Below are 24,976 nucleotides of genomic sequence, written 5' to 3'. Positions count from 1 at the left end.
GACAGATACAATGTGAGAAAGGCTCATGCATGCAGTGGTTACTCTCCCAGGTTCACTTTTATCTTCCCAGCTGTGCTTTAAGGCAGGGATAAGGAAACTGGTTCCCTATATGTTATTGCACTATAGCTCCTATCAGCCTCAGTTAGTTAGCCAACAAGCAGTGATAATGGGAGTTGCAGATCCCCAAAATCACACTAGGAGGGCCATTTTCCCAGCACAGCCCTTGCCTGAAGCATGGCCGGGGGTGGTAGAAGACAAGTGGAGCAGACGAGTAGCCACCACCTTAACCTTTCTTCGTCACCTGTACCTGGGAGATACTGAAGTCACAACAGACCTAGAGCTGTGCTCTCTGAACAGTCTGGCACTGAGAGCAGCCACCTGCTCATCAGAGGAAAACCGCTCCTTGCCACAGTTCGGGGCATTTGCTGTAAAGTGCCAGATGTTCTGCAACTATTCATTTCAGTCCTGGATGTATTTAATACAGTGGAGGGGAACCTCTGGCATGAGGTTCTCATCTGGCCCTGTGGGGTTCCGCAAAGCTAAAATCTCCTTTAAGTTCCATTTCATTTATTACATTTCTATACTGCTCAGTAACTGAATCTTTCTAAGTTGTTTACAAGGATTAAGCCATAGACATACATTTTTAAAATCCATAGAAGCATACAACACACGGGCACACACATCTAAAAACAAGTTTAATCAACAAGAACAAATTTAAGACCTGATTAAAAACATCATATACTGTCAAATGCCTGAGAGGAGGAGGTCTGAACCTGGCACCAAAGAGATAACAGTGTTGGTGCAGGTGGGTCATGCTGGAGAGATAATTTCAGAATTGGGGGGCTACCACCAATAAAGCCCCTCTTCCTTGTGGTCACCATCCAAGCCTCCCTCAGAGGAGGTACCTTGGAAGAGCCACCCTCTGCTCACACAGCAAAGTTTCCTGGCTTGTTGCGGGGGTAGCTTTTCCCCATCTAAAAAGTGGAATGCATTTCCTAAGGCTGAGGTATTGCAGTAAGATGGGAGAAAGACTGTTAAGCTAAAATATACTTATATATTTGGCCACACCACCTGGCCAAACTGAATTAGACCCTTGAAATAGGTTCCCCATTCTGGGTTTAATGCATAGAAGCAACAACTCCATTTTCAATAAAAAATTCTTTGGTTTAATAATTAACAGTATCTTACAGTTACAGTACAAAACTTGTGGAAAGAGTATATATCATAATTTTATATCTTTTTAATATTCTTTGACAGGAAGGATTCCCATATGCAGCAAAACAAAAGCTCCCTCCTTTCTTGAGTTTTCTGACTCAATAACTCTTCTTGTACAGGCAAAAAGGAAAATCCTCAGCAATGTATGAAGGGAGATCCAAATATGGACCAGGTATATTGACTAGGTTTCATGAAACTAGTCTCTACCTGTGTGCACTGGTAAATTTTGAATGGTAGGCACTCATCCCAAGTCCCTCTATAACCACACCCCCAAGGAGAATTCAAAATTGTGGGCAGCAATTTTCGATACCTATCAACAAACAAACCAATTCTAGTGCTTTGCATCTCCACCAGAAACGGTGGTTTGTAAATCTAATGGGTCTTAATTGCCCATTAAAGAGCAAGCCATCCCCAAATACTTTACAAACACGGAACAATACATAGTTCCTGGGAATATTCATTTCCCCCCAGCTCCTTTTATGACCACAGCTAAACTCAGATGGAACAGGGAAGTCTGAGATGGATCACAGGTGATGTCAGCACTCTGGCTAGTAAGAAAGTGCTAATGCTATAACCCTTGTTAACGCTGGTTCCTCTACACCACCGGTTGGTGAACACAAACATATTCCAGAAAGGGGAAGCGGGAGGAGATCTTGTCTGCAGTCCTGAGGAAAGCATAGGTCTTCAAGCTCAATTCCCAAACCCACCACAGAAACCCTTATGAACTTGGGAGCTTGTCATATGGAAAGGCCCTACTCCTCCACAAGTTCCTAAAACCATAGGAAATGCTATTCATGCAGTGTATTTTTCATCCCCCTGCTTCAGTTCTTTGTGATAATGTGTATAATCACGATACAGCTCCTTCAAGACTTCTCTCACCCCCACTGGGAGAGAGGCATTTAAGAATTTGATATCACGTTCAATGCAAAGATCTAGGATGTGATAAATTCCTTCTGTTAGATGTTTTTTCACAGCTGGGTGCAAAGTCACCTAGGGGGAAAACATGGTTTATTAGAATTTGTTGTCAATTACTAAAGCACACACAGACTTATACACACACTCATTAGGAAAATGCTGAAAAGGAACATTGGCTTATTAATTCAGCTGCAATAGGATGTAAAGCAGGTATAGGATAACGCTTTCTCCCTAGTTTTTTATGTGGATTGAAAAAAAATCAAATAAAATGTAGTGCACTTTTATTGTCAGGCACATTATGTCAGTGATTTTTAATTTGATTTTATCCCTCCATGCAAACCACCCTTTGTTATAAGATGGCTTAGACATACAGGAAATCAATAAATACCACTACATTAAGTTTGGAATACAGAATAACTACCTTTACTGTAATGCTGATGGTCTATTTAACATGTATGATTCTCATGAATGGGCAAAACCTAAGAGATAACAAAATTCTTAAGAGTTCAGCAGTTTGCAACTCCACTTGTAACAAAAAGAAAAAGCCACCTTGAGCTGTGATGTTACCAGTTCAAACCTTATTATCCGTGATGGATTTATTAGACTGCCTCTGGCAAGTCACTGTATCTCAACATCTCCCTCCACTGCCATCACCGATATATGGATAAATAAAACTGACCTGCCTTAAAGCACTGTTGTAAGGTTTACTGTGATAATGAAAACATTGATATTGAAACATTGTAAAAAGACCTTTATGAATGCCTCAGTATTATTAATACCATTACATTAAGGGTAAGAAATGTCAGTCTGTAGCAGAGGGGGTCTAGGGACCATTTTCCCCCCTGCTGGACCCTCTACCAAGCTGCACTCCTGCAGAATCCTGACAAACACTCGTGGTGGGAAAAAAAACCTCACCCTTTTACTATTGTAAGCCAACCCAAGACATTCTGTAGGGGACGGGATAGAAAAGTTTTTAATAAATAAATAAATAATGCTACAGTATAGTGGACAGGTCCAATTTAGCTTGTTCATTTAACTTGTACCCATATGCCATTCTGTAGAGGAGGCATCAGAAGGGGCGGAGGCATGAATTGCTTGTGAGGCATGAATTGCCCATGCTGACCCACAGTCTTCCTATAGCCCTCCCCCTTGAATGATAATTCTGTGGTGCATCAATTCAGGTCTGTACAGGCCCAAGGAAAAGGTGTGGCCAATCAAACATGGTCTCCTTTCTTAGAAGGAGAACAGGAAACAAATGATAATACGTAAAGCTGTAAGTCCATTGATTGTTGGTTGTACTTTAATTTAGCTGGGGGGGGATTCACCTAGGTAAAAAGATTTTAATAAAAACCTAGTTCAACATGAACAAGTTGAACTAGAATGACATGTATTCATAAAGCCAAATAATCACATCCCAAATAAACCATGGCAGAAGTTTTCCAAACAGTGCATTCTGAAAACAGTCCATGTTAATTGGTCATTCTTCAAATTGCAGTGACTATATACTAACCAAGTATTTCACCCTTTTATACTGCAATGGAATCAACATTAAGAAATTGTTCCTCTTTGATAAGGCAAACCAGAAGATACAGATGAGACAATGGCCAGAATGCTAGCTTTAAGTCAATAATTCTGGCATCCACTTACCTGGAAGTAAGCCCCACTGAACTCAATGGGACTTATGTCTGAGAGAGTATGTATTCTACAACACCCCTGTCTCCTCAAGCTAATTATAGGCATTCTTTATAACATGACTTCTTAAACCAGAAAGTCTAGGTCTGCCAATCATCAAAGCTGAAGGCTGAGCAGTAAAGAAACCCTTCTCTGCCTGAGCACTGGCTGTTTCTTCCTACCTTTTCCAGACCTGGCATAAAGGGTACAGCTGAATGTCAGCACTGGCAGCAGCATCTAACACCACCTTCTAAAGGTGATCATGTTCTGTCCTCTCCCTCCCTCCTGCTCCCTGTGCGCTGAAAGTCCAAATTGGCCTTCCGCTGTTGGGTAGCATTCCTCAAGAAACAGACATTAAACTGGAGGCCATCATTACAATGCAGGCTTTCCTCTCACTTCCTCAGGCAAGTAATAAACTTCCTTCTAATGAAGTGAACTTCTAATCACAGTGACAGTAGCAGGGGAGAAGAGCGAAAGAACTGTCCTCAAAGGATAAACGATCAATGTATACCCTTCCAGGGTAGCCATGAAAATGTTATTATGGAGAAAATAAGGCACTCAATTAATGGGGTTCAAGCATCTCACCACCAGCCTTAGTTCTGTAACTTATCAACTCTCCTTCTGAATGTGCTAAACAGAGCCCACAAGTACCACTGCCAAATCATAAAATCTGTCATTTCTATACTAAATATTTGCAGACCAAGATCACAAATAATTATTTGGACACCAACAATTTCACCAACAGCAACAAAGTAACACGAAAATATGCTTTAAAAAGAGCAAAGCATATGATTCTGCTCTTAAGAGTCTTCAAATCTAAATCAATTGCGGGACAATTCAAATGGATGATCATGGTCTTCCCACCCACCATTAGAAAAAGTTCTTCAAAACAATAACTGGAATTCTGTACGGAATACAAGTTCTGTGAAGCAGAAAAGCGCTACTTCACAATTGCAGTTTTAAGAAATCCAATAGATGGTAACTTTTACACAGCAAAAAGAGTACAACCATTTATAAGATATGACTCACTTATAACTGGATGCACTGTTTCCACAACACTGCATTGTTTTAATAATGATAGCAAATGGGAAGGAGGAAAGGTACGGAAGCATGGGTGTTGCTTCTGTACGGAAGCAACAGAAGAACAGATAACCCTACAGGACTGGTGTTGATGGCCAGAGACAGATGCATATGCAGCGTAGAGGGGCTGCTTCCTTGATCCCTTGGTCAACATTTGTGCAGTCACTTTATGTTAGAGGTGGGCCACTTCCCATAAGGTTTGGCCTACAATTCTCATCAGTTCTAATCAGCATAATGATAAGGCATGATGGGATTTGTAGGCCGAAACTCTGAAGAGTCACAAGTTGCCCACCATGCTTAATGCAATTTAATGCAAAAAATATATTATTGTTCTTTTCCACAAATAATAGATCCTTCAGATAATCATTACCTTTTGCAGTTCTATCACATACTGGGCCACAATGAAGGAGGATAATACAGTGAATTCTTCTGTTTTTGCAGCAATGTAACTGTACATCCGTTCCACCAGTTGGGCACACTTCAGTATAACTTCAAAATCATCTGTGATGCCTTTGAAAACAAAGTATAAAATCTGAGATTTAAAAAGACATTTATCTTGAGAAGTTTTTGCCTTGCAAAACATAGGAACAAACTAACACTCATATTTTCCAAATATGATTAACTATGTGTGAATGAACAAAGTCAGTAAACAAAAATTACATTATGAGAAAAAATTCAAAAATGAAAAATATGTTCTATATTTGCTCCCTCCTGACCTATACTAAACAAACTTTAGCTCCATTAATGTAAAAAGAAAAGCAACCAAACATGACTTTGTACATTCACTAATGGACTTTGGCTACTGGAAGCAAGTTCCATTGAACTCAGCTTTTGAGTAGACATTTATAGAATTGTACTGAAAATAAAATTGCGAAGAAACACAAAATGGCACAGTGAATGTTTCCTGATTAGTGAACTAGTTTAAAAAACCCATATAAACAAATAACTGTGCTTGAAATGCAAATATGGGATGTTATTGTATGGGTGCTTTAATAAAGCCACACTATCCTAAATGTGCCAGTCAGACAATTGGGTGCATTGTGGTTAGGATATCCCTTTACTTCCCTCCTTTCCCCTTGGTCCTCCTATGGATATCCTAGGAATGAGATGCTCCCCCAAGTTGATTCAGGCCCACTATGGTTTGACTTGACCTTCTAAAACCCTTTTTGAGGGGAGAATGCAAAAGTACAGATCGAACAGGGCAGAGCAGTACAAGGGGGTCTTGGGGTGGGTACAGGCGGGGTGGGGTCCTGCCAAGCCCAACCCAGCAAGTACCCACCCCTATAAACAACATGGGAAGTAAAGTCGCAGGTTTCTAGCCAAATATACAGAGGAGCTCCAATATAGTCAAGGAATTCTGGCAATAGGTGGTCAGATACACGATTGGTTGGGGCTCCAACCTTTGCTGTACAGAACAGGGAATTTCAACATATGTATACCTTGCATGACAAGCTTCACCTGTGGAAACACTCTCTTCTACTCAACTAGTAAAGGAGTCTGGATACCTTCTGCATCTGGCCACCCTATCCTGTGTGCATGAACACAAGGGTGCTCCAAGACTAGACACAGATTAATGCAAACACTAGGATTCAAGTGCAGGACTGCTCCAGCCACTGACATGTGTAATGAGTAAGTGCCATTCAGTTCAGTTCTTATCTCTCAATAAAAATTAATAGGATTATGCTGTTAACCTTCAGAGAAGGGGGGTTTTATACAGAGCTTCCCCATTATACAGAAGTGTTTTATGCAACAGAAAAAGAAAATCTCTAACCCCTGTCTCCTTTCTGTCTGCCTTCATGCATAACTGAAATAACCAGTCTATGGAAACTGTTCAGGAAGGATGGAGCTGCTTTTAGCATCACCTGAAAAAAGTAATAAAAGAGGTCACTACAGCCACTGGACAAATCACTATTCGTATATTAACATTAAAATAATTGGTTATTATAATACAAAATAACAAAGCAAAACAGAGAGGTGCAGAAATCCTTCTGAATATCCAGATCAGAAGTAGCAGAGGTGACAGTCAAAGTTACAGTATTCTGAAGTGTTACATTTTGAGAAGCCCACAATAAAATACAAGTTTTGCACACAGGCAGAAATTATCTACCAATGCAATTCCCTCATATTCCATTTTTGAACATGAAAGGAAAGCACTCAGTGTTATGCAGCCAAACCAGCAGTGCTCACATGGTGGGGTATCTATAAATGTCCAGACGCACAGGACTACAGACATCCTACATAAAGCATGAGAAGCATAGAGACCATCTTTGTCTCTACACTCCTCCTTTCTGAAAATCAGGTAGATGACCAGTTTCGGCCATCTACTTGCGGCACTTCTAATGGGGAAGGTTTTCTCTACTCTTCCCATCCTTTTCATCCCTTCTCTAAGAGGCAACTGATGTGGTTCTTGCAGTGGGTGTGGAAGGGGATCTGCATATATATCCCCAGCTCTGATATCAGAGCCTTTTTCCAATCCAAGGTGGGAATCCAAATGATCTTATGTTCTCTTAGCTGCTGCCTAGGGACCACCAGAGAGTGCTCTGCCCCAGACATAACAACTATCAGGGCGGCTAAGTTAGGGCGAGAACCCCAAAAGAGCTCAACAGCATGGACTGTTGAGACACAGGAAAGGGGAAAACTGACACTTGGGTGGGAGGGAATGCAATGGAGAGGCTAAAAATGGAGGGAGAAACATGGGCAGAAAGAGGACACTTTCATTGTTTGGATACATCATTTCCTGGTTCACACTGAGACGCAATGGCAAAATGTCCCCAAGGATGTTAGCGAGAGCTGCTTATAGAAAACACTGGATAAATTTAAATATTTTAATTTACCTCATCTCCCCAACCCTCAAATGTGACAGTGAAGGGAAGAGTTTCCACTCTTTCCAACTCAAGTGCTTGTTCAGAGTGATTTTTTGGGGTGGGTGGGGGAACTCTGCTAAGTGCCAAATCAAATGCAGTTAATTTGCCATTGTGCAAAGAAGAAGAGCTCATAGCTAGGAGGGAACAGCATATAACAGCCCTGCAGTGTTGTTCACATTGAATCTTACAAGTCAGGCTCTGAGTGACTGAGAACAAGTCTGCAGCGCTATCTAGTGGTTCCACCTTCTCATTGCAGTTTGGGAGTGGGCTGAATGCAACAAGAAGGGTGCAACAACATTGCCATTGCATTTTATCTCCACGTTGCAACTTGAGCTGAGGGTGTGATATACAACAGCCCTGCAGTGTAGTTCAGTGTTAATCGTGAAGGTCAAAGGTGTAGCTGAGGCTCACATGAGGCTGACACGGATTCCTAGTCCAAAATTCCCCATCTTCTCAGGTTGCAGCAAAGGTCAATCTGCTTACATTGCCCCCTTGGTCTTCTCATAGGCCAAACTGTGTGTTCCATTAACTTGTATGCAAACTAGTTGCACTGGATACAGAAGTTTCTTCACTAGTAATCAAATCAGGAAATGGGAGCAGGGGATGTAATCCATGCAAACATGTACTTGAAACAGTGAATTATGGCTCCTCCAGACAGGGGTTCAATATTCTGCTACGCATTAGGGTTAAAACAGCTTATCTGGGACCAACAGTGCAGATGGAACCACGTCATCCTTTTAAAAAACAAAACCAACCCCGCCAAAAGTCCCATCCGTTCATTACCTTAGGGTGACACTGCAGAATGGAAAAGAGAACTTCATGAATGCCCAGGAAGATGTGCCCGTAGTCCCTCTGGTCAAGGGGGGCAGTCAGGAGAATGTTGAAAACAAGGGCAACGTGATGAGGATTAGAGAGAGCCCCTTCTCCTCGCCGTATGAGGATTGCCACTGCCTCCAATATAGGCACAGTGAGGATGGAAAGCCGCGCCGGATCTTGAGAAGCCTCTCTGGTTTGCATCTATGGCAGAAGCAATGAAGAAAGCTGTAGAAGAGGAATGTGTGCACAAGATTCGCCACCATGCTCCTGAGCTCCTGAAACAGGGCCTCCCGGGGCAGATGGGATCTCCCAAAACTGCAGCAATGCCAGAAAATACCTGGATATCCACCACCTATTTTTGACACCTATACACTTCCTCTGGAAAGCCTCATGCTTGCTTTAACTTCCTGAATGTGCTCTTCTGCTATTCTTTGTAGCCAAACTTTCTTTAAAGGCACAGTGCATATTGGCTGCCAAGATCAGGGCTGCTGCAGGGCCTGCTCTATGACCAAGCTGCTTGCTAAGAAAGCCTAGAACCCTTCTGGTTTATCAGCTGAACATAAGTCCGCTGTTTGATTTGCACCCTACAGGCACCCCAAGGTTGCATTTCTGCAGTAGAAACACTAGATGAGTTTTAGTTTGCACCTGGAAAAACACCATGTTTCCCCAAAAGCACACTGCAATTAACACTTGCACAAGTGTCGCAACTTACAGAACACTGTGATGTGGCAAGCGATTTACTCACTCACTCTGTTAGGAGATGTTAAGAGGAGAAAAGCAAGGCTTCTGCCTAGAACTTCGTATCTGACCTGTGAGCTCCCTCTCTGTAAGGCAGATGTGCAGAGCCTCTTTCAGCCCCTGGGCTGAATTCCATTTTGGAGAAGCTCCAACAGCTCAATTTCTCACGGTGGGCAGTGCCGAACGCAAGGAGGGTGGGACCAATAATACCAACATTAAACCTGTTGCTACCAGAGACGAAGCTCTGGGGGAGGCATTCAAAAGTTCTTAATGAGGAAAATTGGCACAAACCCTGGAAAACTACCAAATGATTAGCAACTGGGGGAAAGGAGTCACCAGGGAGATTCCAGAGTCAGATTCCAGGCAGGCTGGATATGTCCCAGTGCTTGAGGTTCAGCACTTGTGGTGGAAGCCCCAGTGATGGGATGCATACCCAGCCCCATTTAAAAACAGGACATGTACAAGTTGTAGACTATTTTTTCTCTTACTTCTATATCCTGCCTTTGTTCCTCCTGCGAAGAAGCAAAGGAAGTTTATACCATCCTCCTCCCTTCCATTTCATCCCCACAAGAACCCTGTGCTGTAAGTTAGGCTGAGGTGGGGTGACTGGCCCAAAGACACGCAGGAAGCTTGATGGCCAAGCGAGGACTGGAACCCAGATCTCACAGGTTCTCACTCCAACACTAGACTACACTGGCTTTCAAGACAGCTCCCCGTCCAGGTAGCAACAGCTTGTCACCTTTTGATTTTTGGGAATGGAGTGCCCTGCAGTGGGGCACCAGTCTCTCTACATTACGACAAAACAAACAAGAGGGGAAAAAGAACCAGTGCAACTTCTTACTGTCCACCTGCTACGTATCATAGTCACTCAATGCCACCAGCACTAAACTGGGACTTGTGGCAGAAAGACCTACGTTATGACAGCAGCACATCTTTTGCTCAGCAGTGTGGGAAGGCCCAAGATCACCTCAGTTCAGACTGCAGAGATACTTACAATGAAAGCCATGATTATTCGGGGACTGGAAAACCAGAATGCTTTCCCTTTCTCCCCATTTAATGGGCAGCCAAGCAGCACTTTGACCAAAGTAACAGCCGACAGTGCTTCCTTCACAAAAGAGAAACAAAAACAAGAAAGTGATACCAACGCTCAACAAATAGAAGTGAAACCAAGTAAAAGACATTAAGACTGTTAGGCACATCAAGATTTTGTGAAAAATCACTTTTTTCTCTTCTATGACTAAGTTACAGTCTTTCTAGTTGACAAACTGTGTACATCATCACTTCTGAAGCAAGTTGTAAATATTTATTTTTGCTGCAAGTACACAAAAAAGGATAAATTTGGGGGGCTTTAGGATAAAAGCCAGGGGCTTATAAAACCTTTGAGTGTCATACGGTGTCATTACAAAGAAGAGCAAGCCATCTGGTAGCTTTAATCAATACTGGAAGAACAAAGAGAAAGTTTTATGTTTGTCACACAGACAGCAAGCTGCACTATTTGGCAATATAGTGGTTTATTTATTTATTTAATATTTTTTATCCCACCCATAAGGCTCTCTTACGTTTTGATCGATTGAGACGTAAAATGATGGGTTGTCCTAAGAATTAATGAACCTCTAGAAATCTCAACACTGCACATCTGTCTCTTAATCATAGGGTAATAAGTTTCAATGGCATATATCCCTGTTTTTCTCCCACCTACCTGCTGCTCCCAGATGGCAGCACCAGCAGACTGGGTTCTCATGGCACAACAACCCATTGTGGGTGACAAGCCATGACGTTATGTTCCTGCATGCAGTCCTGGACTGATTCCCGCCGGGTGGCTTCTTAGAGGACAAGTCGCCCAAGCATCTTCTGCTTGTATCCACAATGAGTTGTTGCGCCATCCAAACCTGGTGACTGACCCTTTTATGGTATCAGGAATCAGCTTGCAAGCCACTTGGCGAGAGCTGCAAAAACAGTTTGCCCAGGTATGTCAGTCCGCACTGCTCCACAGCTGCCCAAATAGCTGTGGATGACAGAAATGGTAAATGAACACCTCAGGAGTGTGTCTAGCTAGGGAAAGTGGACCAGACAGAACCAGTTAGGACCTAAGCACTTTTGGGATGTGGCCATAGCACAAGTCAAAGAATATATTCTTTGTGCTCAGAATCTCTCTGTTTCAATTCCCAGCATCAGTATGTGAAAACAACCTTGAGCAACAGGGCCAGGAAAGATCTCAGAGAGCAACCAGTGCCAAAGACAGCAACAGAGGTCCGTCTATTGGTTTGCAACCAACAACAGCCTAACTGAGACCCCATGCATTTCACTGTCTACTCTGTGTAAGTAGGACTAACACTGAATGCAGCTCAGTATGTTCATAAGGTAAATTTCAAGGCTACATATTGTGATGTCTCCTCTTTGTGTATGGTAGCATGACAGAGTTTACGAAAATATGGAAGCAGTGTAAGGTTGGATGGGAATGAGGACTCAGCAGAGCCTATCCATATGAGAATGTTAAAAGAGAAGTAAACAAGCTTAAATTTCCCCCTACTTCCAGTTTGTGTTTCCAGAGGTTGCCAATATCTAGTCCCTCCAGCACCAGTTTCAACATGGCACAGAAATCATCAGTGGTACAGTGCTCCACCAAGTGTGTAGCCAATTCTGTCAGCTGCACCTCCAGCTCTTGGATCAATTGGACTGTGACTCCTGGAGCTGCAATAGTTCAAGAGAAGTGATCATCCAAACTCTTCCAGCCTATGGAACTGCGCTAGATGCTGAATAATTTCAAGAACAGATTACAACAACACAATTGTATATCTATCCTAATTCATCTTGGCACAGAACATCTTTCTTCACACTAACCACAGATAAGTATATTGAGATAGAAACCAAATTACATCTGTCTTTTATCTCACACATGCACAAGCTTCTTTAGAACACCCTAAGTCCTCCGTTTCTGAATAGGAAACCTTTTTCTTTCAGATGCCCAATATTCAGGGAAAGAATACAAAGTCCAAATTCCCCTGCTGCATAAAATTCAGGTTTAAATTTCCAACAGTTCCTGTTAATATATGTTTTGTTAACCACTACAGTACAGAGGCAGAACTTTGCACAGTGAAGCCAGTATGTGCCAAGGCAGGCAACGCAATGCAAGTTGGCCTTTCCTTCCTCATGCAGACGGCTGCCATTGCCTCACAGCCATCCTGTGCTCCTCTCCAGTCCCCCCTCAGCCAATATGAAGCTTGTTCTGGGAAAGAGGAAGAAATATGCTATTGGAAAAGTACAGAGATCCCACCACAATACACAGTCAGCTGTGAGACAGTTTGGAGGGCCCAGTGTTAACCAGATTGCCTTCATCCAAAGGCTGGTTTTAGAGCATAAGTTACAAGCCTCTAGCTATCTTTTAAAGCAAGCCCACCAGATTTTGGGCCTATCCAATGATATTCCATAGCCTCACTGTTGGCTATGCTGACTGGAACAGATGGGAGTTGTAGGCGAAAACATCTCCTTTTATTCTATTTATATCCTGCTTTTTTTCCTTTCAAGGAACTCAAGGCAGCTTATAGAGTTCTCCTCCTCCTCTCAATCTTATTCGCACAACAACCCTGTGAGGTAGGTTAGGTTGGGAGTCAGTGATTGCCCAAAGTCACCCAGTAAGCTTCATGGCTGAGTGGGGACTAGCACCCAATAGAACACTCTAACCATCATGCCACACTGTCTCATTTTAAAAGAAATGAGAACCCCATCTCACTCTTGTCTCATTTCTTTTAAAAGAAGCAAGAATCCCTAGCAGTCCTACTAAAATATTCTCGATTCTGTGCAGAAAGCTTACTTTGCTAGACAGTCTCAGCTAAATCCTTACCTGCAAGAAGTTTTTTGATAGTGCAAAATACAGCAACTGAATTGGCCTGTGCAGGATATAACTCTGGCATGGAACAGAAGACAGTTAAGAACTGCAGTGCAGAATGAAGGAACTGGATGTTGCCCTTGGCCAGATCAAGTTCTCTCAATATCTGAATGAAAAACCTTTGGTACAACTGAGCATGAGAAATGTGATGGCATGTGCTGGGATCCATTGGTCTTCTGGGTTCATGCTCCGAAGTCCCAAGGCCAGCTGAATGTGCACAAGAAGAATCTGCTTTCAAGAGGGTGCTTATGCATGGAATAAATGCCAGAGGCAACGGTCGGCCTTTCATGCTGTTTCTAAGGCAGAACTGGACAGTTGCTCCTGCCTGGGTCACTGCCTGTTCAAGCAAAGCAAGCAACGTTTCAGTAACGTGCTGTTTTCCCTGCTGCTGCTGGAGGTGTAAGGTCAGAGCATGACACTGTGCAGTTAGCGCCACTAAAAGAACCTGGTCGGCTGCTGGGCTCCAACTGACTGCCTGCGGCTGGCACATTGCTAGGAAAGACATGAACTTTTCCAGGTTGCGTTTTGTACTCTGCCTCCTCTCAAGAATGATCTGAAGGTAGTGTTCCAAAAAGATCTGGATCCCATTAACCAATTCATCCCAGGAAGCAGCCATTGCATCACTGGCCAAAGTCTTGCAGACTGTGAACATGGAGGTGAGAACAGCTTCAAGGACATCGCTGGCATGCAAGACCTTGAAGGATGCGTTTGCATTTCGGCCTGTCTGAAGGCAAGCAAGGAGGTGGAAGCATTTCGCCAGAAATTTTGAAGACAAGACCACACTGCAAGCGACACTTGCTCTGGTATTGACAGCCAAAGACAAGAGCAAAAGGAAGCACCGAGTGTGATCCAAAGGAAAGAGGCTGTCCAGCCTCAATGCTGAAATTACCTCTAGCAAATCCAAAAGCCTTTTGATATGTTCTTCTTCCAAGCTAACATACTCTCTCTCTCTCACTAATGATAGGATACTCTGAGCAACATTCTCCAGCACTGTCCAGCACATCAAAGATTCATCACTGGGCCCTATGTTGGCAGAGTGGCCAGCAGCCACAGCCTCACACCATGGCGTATCTTCCGCTGACAGCTGCTGGAGAGGCTGATCAGCAGCATCCTGAACTACAGCGAAGAGCTCATCAGCACACTGCTGAATTATACGGCTTAGGAAAGAGGAGTGCAGCACTCGCATTTCTGGGAAGTGAGAACTGTGCAGCAAGTCTTTAGACACTCTTCCAATTGTGATTAAGGAAGTGTTGCTATCATTGTCGTTGTTGTCGTCGTCATCTTCATCATCCCCAGAAGTTTCCTGCGTCTGTTTTGCCAACAAGGCCTTCAGGAATACATCTGCAACATACAGGGCATCCCCAAGAGAAAGGTAGGGGAAAAGGACTGGAAGGTTGGTGACTATTAGGTGCCAATGCGCAGTTGGGTAAGCCAGACTAGTTACGGTACTTGCACTTCCATCCCAGGGTTCAGGCTCCTCTCCATTCTTGCGGGACTGCCCAGACTGAAGGATGAAAGCTACAGCCTGCTGCAAAACCTGATGGAACAGCTCGGCCTGAGAGCTGGTGTGCATCAACATCTTCTTCATTTTCTGGAGCACCAGCCATTCTGTGCAGTATCTACTTGCTGACCAAGAGCAGCGCAGGAGATTTGTTATCTGCTCCCAGCACTGTGCATCCAAACCAGGGAGAATGGCTGAGAAGTCCCACTGGTTGATGGGGGAATCAGCAAGAGCAAAGGCAGTTTTGGCTAGTGGGGAGACATACTGCTTGCAATTTAAACCAAACAGAGTATCGGTTGCTACCCAAGTACAAGCAAGGAGAAGGGCTGAGTCCCCAACTTTCTCAGTCCAAAGTTCCAGTTTGGCTTCTCCTGGATGGCAGTCCTTCAGCAGGTTGAACAACACTTGGATAACCTCTCTCTGCATTGTTTCCAGCAGCCTCTGAGTCCGATGGACAACAGGCAGTGGGCTGGAATCATCCAAGGTCCTCATGTGGAACAGAACAGAATGCAACAATGTGCTCATGGAGTGAAGTTTCAATGCCATCTCAGAATCTCCTTTGACATCCGGAATAATGAAAGTCTGACATTTCTCCAAGATGACAGAGACAATGTCCAGGATCTGATTGGGTGGCAGCTCTAGAAGGCACTCACAAAGCTTGGCCCTGATACTGACTGGCAGAACTGGCAGTCTTAGTTCTTCCACAGCAGGACGACAGATGACAGACAGGACCTCTTCAAAGAGCCTTTGGAACTGCCGCAGCTTGGCGTAAGTGTGGAAGACAGTGCCAACAAGAGCCTCCTGGGCCTTTTTTGTGCGTGGCTCGGAGACCGCTGCATCAATCCAAACAGAGGCCACTAAATCATCCAAATCAGGCTCCACAATGAGGTGGTTCAATGAGATCAAGGACTTCAGACACCGAAACCAAGCAGGGATGGCCACCTGAGACTGATTCAGCAGCACTTGGGCCAACTGGCGGTAAAAGCGAAACTGGATCTCCTTGTGCCGAATCTTATCAGCTGCAACATTATAGATGCCAGTACTCAGCACTGAGTTCAGCAGTTGCTCCACTGCTAGGAGCTCGGAGCTCCACTGTGATGGAGAAAGGTGGCTGTTCCAGAGATCCTCTTGCAGGTGAGAAATCCCAAGGCACCCAAAGAGCCTGGTGAGCATGTGAAAACACAGCAGGTGATTTTCAGCCTTACTGTAAGATTCTAAAAAAAGCTTAAAGAGCAGAGGCACTGAACTGGCTACTGCTTTCTCATGAAGCGCTGGCTGACGAAAACTCATATCCCCTAACGCAGCCTGGATTGTGCTGGCTGGCAGCAGAGTATTTTTCAAGGCCCCCTTCTTGATGTTGGCGGGCTCCTTTTCTGGTAGCAGCTCCTCTCTGTATGATGACAAGAGCTCTGGCTGGAAAACAGCAGCCCTCAACAATGCCTCGATGTGGTTGCGAATCTCCCTGCTTTGATGTTGGTGTTGGCTGCCACCTTCTGCTGGCACCCTCATCCCAGTGGCGAGCAAATGTCTCAGGAGCAGGCATGGCTGGAGCAGGTGTTTGGTCACTTGTCCAAATACACGATTGGCATTGGCTTGCTGCCTCTGAATCCGAAGGTACTGGCCAAGAGTTAACTGGAGGATGTCAAGCAACTGGGAAGACACTGCATCTTCGGATGACAACTGCCAACATGCTAGCCAGGACAACTTACTTAGAAGATCCACCAACAGCTCAAATTTTGCAGTATAAACGAGGGAGAGGGGAGGAAGGGAAAGGATACCACCACAGCAGCTTAGCACTGAGCTCACATTCTTCAATGTTCTTTGAGTATAAGAAATGGAAAGCTGTTCATTGATGACCTAAAGATTAAACAAGAAACAAAGCAAAATTAATGGTCTGCTTCTATGCAGAAATTATATTCTAGCAGGTTGTCACAAACTTAATTATTCAAGGAGTACAGGTAGTTCCCGAGCTAAGAATGGGTTCCATTTCTGAGATCATCCTGAAGTCGAATTTGTATGTAAGTCAAATCACATGAGTAAGCCAAATGGTTCTGTTGCTATATTACCTTTTTATGCATATAAATCACTGAAGAAACACTTCCATATTCATGAAAACATCTTAAGCACAATACAGCAATGTAATAATGGTAATAATACAGTTATAATAAAGTACTACAGGTACTGGAGTCTCTCTCTCTCTCTCTCTCTCTCTCTCTGTACAGTATTGTAAAAAAAAACCAAACCAAACAGTTCTTTAACAGTTTAGAATATTCTTGAATTAACATTAAGCCAAACATTAACTGATGATGGAGATGGACCTTATGCTGGATAATTCAGATTTGATTGTGCTGCTGGAGGGGTGGCGGTGCGGGGGGCGGGATAGCGGTTACTACTGGAGTCTCTTTCTTAAAGTAGGCCTCAAGGTTGTTTGTGCAGCCATTTCCTTTTTCTCATCATAAATGTTCTTGTAGCAGCTGAGGGCCAGGTTACAAGGGTAAATGCTAAAGAAAAACCAAAAGGAAACTACATGCCGTACACGTGCCCCAAAACTCACTGGCCTGGGTACGTTTGAGCTAGCACTGCGGAACAAAAAGCCATCAATACTGTTTCTCTAGGAAACTAGGCTGTCACTGATGATGCATTGCCTCGTATAGTTCCCTCGAGATATTCACGGCTTTTCTCCAGAGAAAATCATATATAGGGTTTATGGCAATCTGCAAGTTTGTAAGTATGGGTTGTTAATAACCTGGATGTTCACAGCCCAGGGACTATCTGTAGACCTACTGGAATCAATAGGACAAGTTACTCTGAACAAAGAATTCGAGAAAATCATTGCCATTTTTATGTGAATATAGCAAATTTGTGCTTCTGAGCAAGTAAGTGAGCCAAAGCAGACATCAACCACTGCGTGGGGAAGTGGCAAGAGTAGGCAAACAGCATATCACAGCTTGATCCGGCCAGGCGGCCACCTGTCCCACAGGGATAACTGACCGACATCAACTTCCCCATTGGAAAAAACCTCAGATCCCGGCTTCTGATCAAGTGGAGCTGGTTATGTGGTTCAGTTGCATTTTGGGGGCATGTGGGTCATCAGAAGCAACTTTGCTGGAAAAGTAGGATACATATCTACTAAGTAAATAACTAGCATTGAATTGCCAACTGAAATCCACACTTTTCCAAGCTTGGCCCTGCATTTTGTCAGGAAAAATTTGCGTACAAAATTGTGTGTATGAGTGGTAAGCATGCACAGAAATGCATTATGTTAGTAGAAAGTACTTTGCAAAATCGCACAGAAATGCTTATATCAGGGGTAAGTAGAAGTGCACACACAGGTACAAACTTCCATATAGGCTTTAGAAAAACACATCATGCAACTTATGATGAATAGAGTCAGGCAGAAGTACAAGCATGAAAATCAGAAAATCTCAGAAAGAACTGACAGATCTGTCCAGAGGACCATATACAGCTACCTGATACTGATTCAGGCCATTGGTCCATATATTTATTAGATTTATATTTTATTTTTAAAAAGAGAAATGAATAAATACATTAAAAGAACACAAAGTGGCTTACATAATTCTCCTTCTCCTGCTCTCAATCTTATCCCCATAACAACACACCTGTGACGTAGGTTGGACTGAGAATCTGTGACTGTTCCAAAGTCACCCAGTTGGCTCCAGGGCTGACTGGGGACTAGAACCCATGTCTCCTGAGTCCCAGTCCTGCATTCTTAACTACTACAACACATAGTAGTTAACACAATATTGTCAACACTGACTGGCAGCAACTGTCTATGCAGGACCTGGGATCTTCTGCATGCAATCTGAGTGTTCTACAACTGAGCTCAGAATGCTGAACTTGATATTCCTTTGGTCTGGTCCATCATGGACCTTCTTATATCTTATATCTAGACCTTGAATTACCTGTGCAATTGAAAAACGTAGAGTAACTGTTTTTCCGTCCTTGAACAAACTCTGTAGTTTTTTGCTATGAACGATGTTGTCCAGGTATATCCAAAGTTTTTCAATTATTTCATCTGGCAATTCAAGCTTCTTGTTGTAACAGGAAACCAGACTATGACTCACCCAATCCAGTAAGACCTGTTTTTCCAATATACATATACAAATTAATTATTTGCATCCTCTAAAGATAGCTGTGGGGGAAGAAGGGAAGAAAAAAAATATTTGGGGGCACATTAAACAGTTCTATTGCTAAAATCAAGCTACCTCCCAATATGCTACCTAGATAGAGGACTGCTTAGAAACTATAGGGAAGCTGCTCTACATGTTAGGAAAAGCCATGGAGACTACAAGTTTAATAACAAATAAATGCAATTCCAGTACTGAAATAAAACAGAATCCCTGGTCAAATAGGACAAGTCTGAAGTGACTACCTCAACTACTTGTTCCTGCTTACTTGCTTAAGAACATATAAACTGCCTTTATCTGGAAAATACTATCCTGTTTGCCTTCACAAACTGTGGTGGCTACTAAGTCCATGGTTTGGGTAACATGAGCACCCTACAATTGAAGCAGCACTGCCAAAAAGGTGCTCTTTAGACACTGAGGGTATCCCTAGAACAACCTCCAGGTAAGAACCTTAATGGATGGGCAGTTAAATGAAGGGAACAGGGTACACATTGAGTCTAAATGTGTTGGGGTGTAAATGCCCTGCCCTCTGTGCAGAAAGGAGCACAGTTCTGCCCCGCTCTCACCAGACATATGTACAGGATAGACTCTTTAAGCATCTGCAGAGACCTCTTGAGTACATCAACATAAAAGAGGAATATATATCTAACTAAGAACACAAACATGTTATTTTATAAACAGCAGGCTTACATTAGGTATACACTGCAAGGGATACAGTGGTATGATCCAGCCTTGCAAATACAGCTACTAAATCTGCTGGATCACAAAAAAATGTAGCTAGGCCACCAGCCCACACATTATTTGTTTCTAACACAGTGGCAGCCTGAGGGAAGAAAATATCAGTTTTCCTCCAAATTGCAACTGTTTATCTGCTTGTTGACTCAAAGGTGCATCTTAGTCATCACTGGTGGACAGATAAGAGGCTATTCTCAAGCCTGGTATAAATCCTACCTGAGGGTTGATGGATCCTGAGATGTTAGGAGTGACTCAGTTCCTATAAAGCATATTAAAATCCCACTGATTCAAAAAGGGTGCTAGCTTAACTCATCCACTGGTATCAATGCATGCTGTTCAAAATTCATTTGCACACTACTCTGGAAATCCAAATATACACTGTAGAGAAATATTCTTTATGCATTGCTTTTCTCCCAAATGTACTTTATTATGACATATCAGAGATACTTTTAGGAAAGATGATAGCAGACGTCCTATAATAATGGTGAAAAAATGGCACTGGGTATTTATGGAAACTCAAGTTTTTTTAAAAAAACAAATACTAGTATTTACAGGAATTTTTCAAGAATGCCTTTCTTGATATAATTTGCAATAAAAACAGCCTCACAAAAAACTGAACAAAATCAGTTTTAGTCAAGTATTATATTCAAATCCCCAAGTAGTTCTCAGCCTCTTCCATTTGGAGACAGAGATTAACAAGTTGAGATAACATGACTATATTATAGCTATTAACTCACTGATTAATAGTTATTAATCTTATAGTTAATAATGTTATAGCTATTAACTCCTATACCAAAATTCAATCTAGAGTATAATTTAAGAAAAACATGTAGAAAAATACATACTTGTTCTTTGTTTGGAAGAAAACACTGATGAGAAACCCATGCAAACTGAGCTAACTTGAGTTTGTCCTCCCAAGATGTCTTCACACTTTTCAGCTTCAAATGAATACCTGAGTAAATTGCAGCCATGGGAGCAGTACCTAAAATGAAACAAAATATGCTTTACATTATATGCTTTTACTATGCTTTATTATTTTTATATGCTTTTTGGTGCCAGGTCAAGACATTTTTATTTACCCGATATTTTAAAGTTTAAATATTTAAATTATGTTTTTTATCCTCAGTCATGTGCTATTATGATATATTTATTAGGTGTTTCATATTGTAAGCCATCAAGAGATGAACCATAATGGACGGGATAGAAATATCCTAATAAACAAGTTAAAAGTTTCATTTGAAATAATGTGCTGCTGCTGTTGCAGTGTAAGCTGGGGATGACTTGACAGCACATCTTACAACAGAAGTCCTTAAAGTAGTTGCAGAGATACAAGATAGGAGAATGTACATGCATTTTCAGCAAAATGAATTGACTCACACTTCTGACCCCAGCAACCCACAACTCACCTGGCACCCAATTTCAGTCTGTGCCAATGCTGCCTACCCACTTCTCTGCAGCTGACATAAATGATAGAACCAATGGTGTCACAGCATACACTACAATTGTAAGAGAACTGCACCATGCTCTCTTTTCTAATCCACTTCTTTCCATCTCCCTCCTTAATTTCTGTATTCTTGTGAAGATACTTCCCAAGCCTTTGTCCAAAATCAAAACAACACACACGCACGCTTGGAAAAGGTTGCCCTAAAGTACTCTAGTCAATAGCACACATCATTTTACATTCAGTAGCACACAGTTATTTGCATGTAGCCTTCTTATCACCCTATTGACAGGAAATCAGCTTTCATATGCAGAATAATTACAAAACCAGCTCAGGTGAACAGATTTAAATCTTATTTGTTGTGCACTAGATAGAATACTTTGGCCCAGCAAGAAACACCCTGGATCAAAGAGGGTAATACTCTATGGTGTAAGTGTTGCCTGACAGTTCTCACGGGGGCTCACCAAGCAAGTTACCAAATACAGGGATCGCCCCAACGCGCCATTCTTAAACATCAGAACTCTAACGCAGATCTGGCCTTGAGCAGCTACGCCATGCCTTCGCCTCACCACACCACATCCGTACCACACTGAAAACGAAAAGGCCCTAATTTCAGAACAGCGGGCGGGTCTTCCAGGGAAGTTGAACTCTGGCAGTGCTCTGCACAGAATTTGGCTCCACCATCCCTTCCCCACCAGATGCCTTCCAGGTGTGTTGGACTACAACCCACGTCATGCCACACTGGCACTCGCTGCACTGGCTGCGCGGGAAGGGCAGCGATGCAAGTTCCTCTGGTAGTTCTCTCACGCACACACACCTGCCCAAGAGTCGAACACGCCTATAGCCTGCCCCGTCCAGCGACCCGCGCTGCAAAGGCATCAGCCGCTCCACCACTCCACGCGCACCGGTGGTCCTAGCACCGCCCCTTCGCGCACGTGCTTCTTCTTCCGGCACATCCTCCTCCTCCTCCTTCTCCGCTTAACCTTTACCCGAATCAGCGAGTTGAAGGAGTCGGGAGAGATGAGCAGGCATTCCTAGCTGAGCGCCGAGAAAAGGAGATCCTTGCCCATTGGTCGGAAGACCACGCCTGCGCGTTCGGCTTCCTCCCCGGCCCCGCTCTCCTTCTCTGTGTCAGTCCCGTCAGTCATGGAGCGGCTGCTCCGAGCAGCGGCGGTCACAGGAAAAGGAGCAACGCCGCCGCCGCCAGCAGCAGCAGCACCATTACCAGCACACCGGGACGCCCTAGCCAGCCACGTTAGCAGACGAGCCACCGGCAAGGAGGAAGGGTTGCACGCCCGCGCGCCGGGGTCCGCACGAGCGGCGGCGGCGGCGTCTCGCGCCACTGGGCGCCGTGCCTGACGGCGCGGCGCGAGCCCAGGAATTCCGTTTCGTGCCTGCACTGGGAGCCGCGCACATACGCGGCGGCAGCGCCTCTCGCGCTCTCTCTCGCTCTCCTCCTGCCTGCGATGCTCCAGTGAGTGCTCTTCCTTCTTCCCCCCTCCGCGCTTCCCTTGGGCATGTAGGAGCTCCTTTTCCCTGGCGGGTGGAGCGGCGGGACGAGCCAAGTGTGGCGCGCGGAAGGGCCCTCCCTGGGTGGAGGCGGGCAGTCGCCCTCCTCTCGCTCCATCTCCACCGCCTCCCTCGCCGCCGTCGCAGCAGCAACAGCTGCTGCCACCGCTTCTGTCCTCCTTCCATAAAGAGCTGCTGGGCAACTAGCGTGAGGCTTCAGCCTCGGTGCATCTTCCCTCCGGGCGTTCCGTTCGCTGCCTTCTCCTGCCCTGTCGAGTTTCTCTTTTGCAAACGCTTCGAAGGGTGAGGGAGAGCGGGTGGGGAGAAGGCAAGGCGTAAACACGGGAGCGACACTTTCTGTGTAGCTTGGCGCGTATATGCGAAGTTTGGAGCAAGAAGGGGCTTTGCATTTTTCAAACCTGCGGATCAGTTCTTGCTTGCTTCAGTTATTTTTGAAATTCAGACTACTTAATTTGGCTACGGTCGGTTGGATTTGTTTGTGTTACTGCCGTGCTATCGATGAAAAGTGATACTTTGCAGCTTTTCTGAACAGTGCCATCAAGATATGTGGGACAGTAATTCCCAGCATCTTCCAGCATGGCTGGTTGGAGGATACTGGGAGTTCTAGTGGAAAATCTGGAAGGCACCAGGTTGGAGAAGGCTGCATTACAGCAACATATGCTAAGCATGATGTGTGTCTGCTAGGGAGAAGCGTGCGTGTAACAAGAAGCACATAGTAGCATATATCTACTGTATGCTGCAATAGTTAGCAGCGGTTATAACTGCCGTAGTGTATAAGCACGCTGTACCATTTATGGTGTGGGCATATTGCACAACCAGTGTACAGTGTATTAAACAGCCAAATGCTTTAGCCTGTCTCTCTGGGAAGGTCAGGTCCTGATTTATTGTTGGCTTGTAACTGAGGAAAGATATACCTTCTCATGGAGCAGAGAAAATCTTTACCATTCAAAACAATAACCACACTACTGGGTGTCAGTTTGTTACATTGTTTCCAAATTACATGTAGATTTTCATATTATACATTCACTTTGTAAGTAGCAGATTTCCCTAGCCTGATGCACTCCAGGTGTGTTAGACTTTATCTCTTATCAACCATAGCAGCATGGTTAATGGTTAGGAATTCTGGAAGTTGTAGCCCAAACACTTCTAGAAGATAGCAAGTTGGGGAATATAAATTTATTTTCATAATTTTTGTGAATACACTCTAAACTATGGAGAGGGACCAGCCATTTCTTATGTCTTTTACTGCCACATAGAGTTGACTATTCTGAGTAGATAGAATGTTGAACTTCCAGTTCTCATCAGTATTAGTCAGTCCCAAAATCTGGGATTCTCTGGTTTAGATAAAAGACTCTCCCACCAATAAGGTGAGATAGAATAGATTAATGTTCACATTTAATGAATGGTTAAAAAGTGGGTAACAAGGTATTTTTCTCCTTGTCATAATATCAGAACAAAGGGAGATCCCATGAGTCTAATTGGTGGGAGAGTCAGGACAAATGCCTTCACACAGTGCATAGTTAAACTATGGGTTTCACTTTACCTCCACTGATTTGGAGGGCACTGAAAGAGGATTGGACATATTCGTGGAAGGTAAAACTGTCAGCTGCTAGCAGTCCTCATGGTTATATGCTGCCTCTGCTAGAGGAAGTAAGCCTATGTACAACAGCAGTTGGGGAACACAAACAGGAAAACACTACTGCACTCATGTTCTGCTTATTGCTTTCCTTTTGTTGTGAGCCGTCCAGAGATTCAGAGTGATTGGACGGCCTAGAAATATCCCAATAATAAATAAGCAGCTGGTTGGCTGCTGCATGAACAAAGTGCTGGACTAACTGGACCCTTGAGCTGATCTAGGATGGCTCTGCTTATGCTTCTATCATTCCTGAGCCATTGGCTAGGCTGGCTGGGGCTATAGTCATGATGACTATATGTTCATAGCTCAGGATTCAGAGGCTGCTATCATTGGTTGGCCTCCTTGTGAACAGAATTCTGGACTAGATGGTTGTGCTCTAGTGATGGTGGAACATGAACTCCAGCATCTCAAAGGCTGCATCCCTGGTTAAGAATGCTGTTGAAAATATAATTTCATCTGTAGTGGCTCCTCTTCTACCTTACCTCATCTTTTAGGTGATAAGTAATAGAGTAGTGAATTATATGTGGGACTGCATCACGTGTTTACATTTGACACCGAAAACCTTTTTCTCTCTCACCCATCTTTTGCAATCCATATCACTTTCTTTGCTGTCTAGTTTCATGTGGTATCTTTTCAGTGAATTAGTGTTTCACCTGAAATGGAACCTATTATGTACTAATAATAGGAGTGCATTGTGGGGTATGGTGAATTTTTTAAAACATCATCTGGAAATAAAAACCTTTAAGCAAGTTGACGTTTAGCAGCTAACTATGAAACTTAAAAAGTGCACTGTAGTAAAA

At 43.6% G+C, this 24,976-nt stretch overlaps 2 protein-coding genes across 7 annotated transcripts in view; one reads left to right on the top strand and one right to left on the bottom strand.

The window, feature by feature from the left end:
- Nucleotides 1–677: 677 nt before the first annotated feature.
- URB2 (URB2 ribosome biogenesis homolog) lies at nt 678–22,267 on the bottom strand. 4 transcript variants are annotated; one of them, XM_044420563.1, is made up of 10 exons: nt 21,828–22,265; nt 20,415–20,551; nt 18,610–18,786; nt 13,141–16,543; nt 11,830–11,990; nt 10,294–10,404; nt 8,529–8,762; nt 6,653–6,743; nt 5,252–5,391; nt 678–2,205 (listed from the first exon to the last, which is right to left on the bottom strand). In XM_044420563.1, the coding sequence occupies exons 2-10, from the start codon at nt 20,538–20,540 to the stop codon at nt 2,008–2,010; spliced, it is 4,641 nt and encodes a 1,546-aa protein (XP_044276498.1). In that variant the 5' UTR covers nt 20,541–20,551; nt 21,828–22,265; the 3' UTR covers nt 678–2,007. The 4 variants fall into 4 exon arrangements, with proteins under 4 accessions (XP_044276498.1, XP_044276508.1, XP_044276517.1 ...); XM_044420573.1 differs by lacking the exon at nt 21,828–22,265 and adding an exon at nt 20,976–21,684; XM_044420582.1 differs by lacking the exons at nt 678–2,205; nt 5,252–5,391; nt 6,653–6,743; nt 8,529–8,762 and having other exon boundaries at nt 10,306–11,304; nt 21,828–22,267.
- The window catches only part of TAF5L (TATA-box binding protein associated factor 5 like), a 19,791-nt gene continuing 16,931 nt past the window's right edge, over nt 22,117–24,976 (top strand). The window contains exon 1 of one of the 3 annotated variants that reach the window (XM_044420655.1): nt 22,117–22,484. The gene's annotated coding sequence lies outside the window, so the exon portion shown is untranslated. Of the gene's footprint in view, nt 22,485–22,697; nt 22,823–24,976 lie in introns of those variants that run through there. The other 2 variants (XM_044420638.1, XM_044420647.1) reach the window with 2 other exon arrangements.

This window comes from Varanus komodoensis, unplaced genomic scaffold, assembly GCF_004798865.1.
Source record: "Varanus komodoensis strain SLA01 unplaced genomic scaffold, ASM479886v1 scaffold1, whole genome shotgun sequence".
In the NCBI taxonomy this organism is placed as follows: domain Eukaryota; kingdom Metazoa; phylum Chordata; class Lepidosauria; order Squamata; family Varanidae; genus Varanus; species Varanus komodoensis.
The sequence above is the reverse complement of the archived record's forward strand: the minus strand, read 5'-3'. Positions and strand labels throughout refer to the sequence as shown.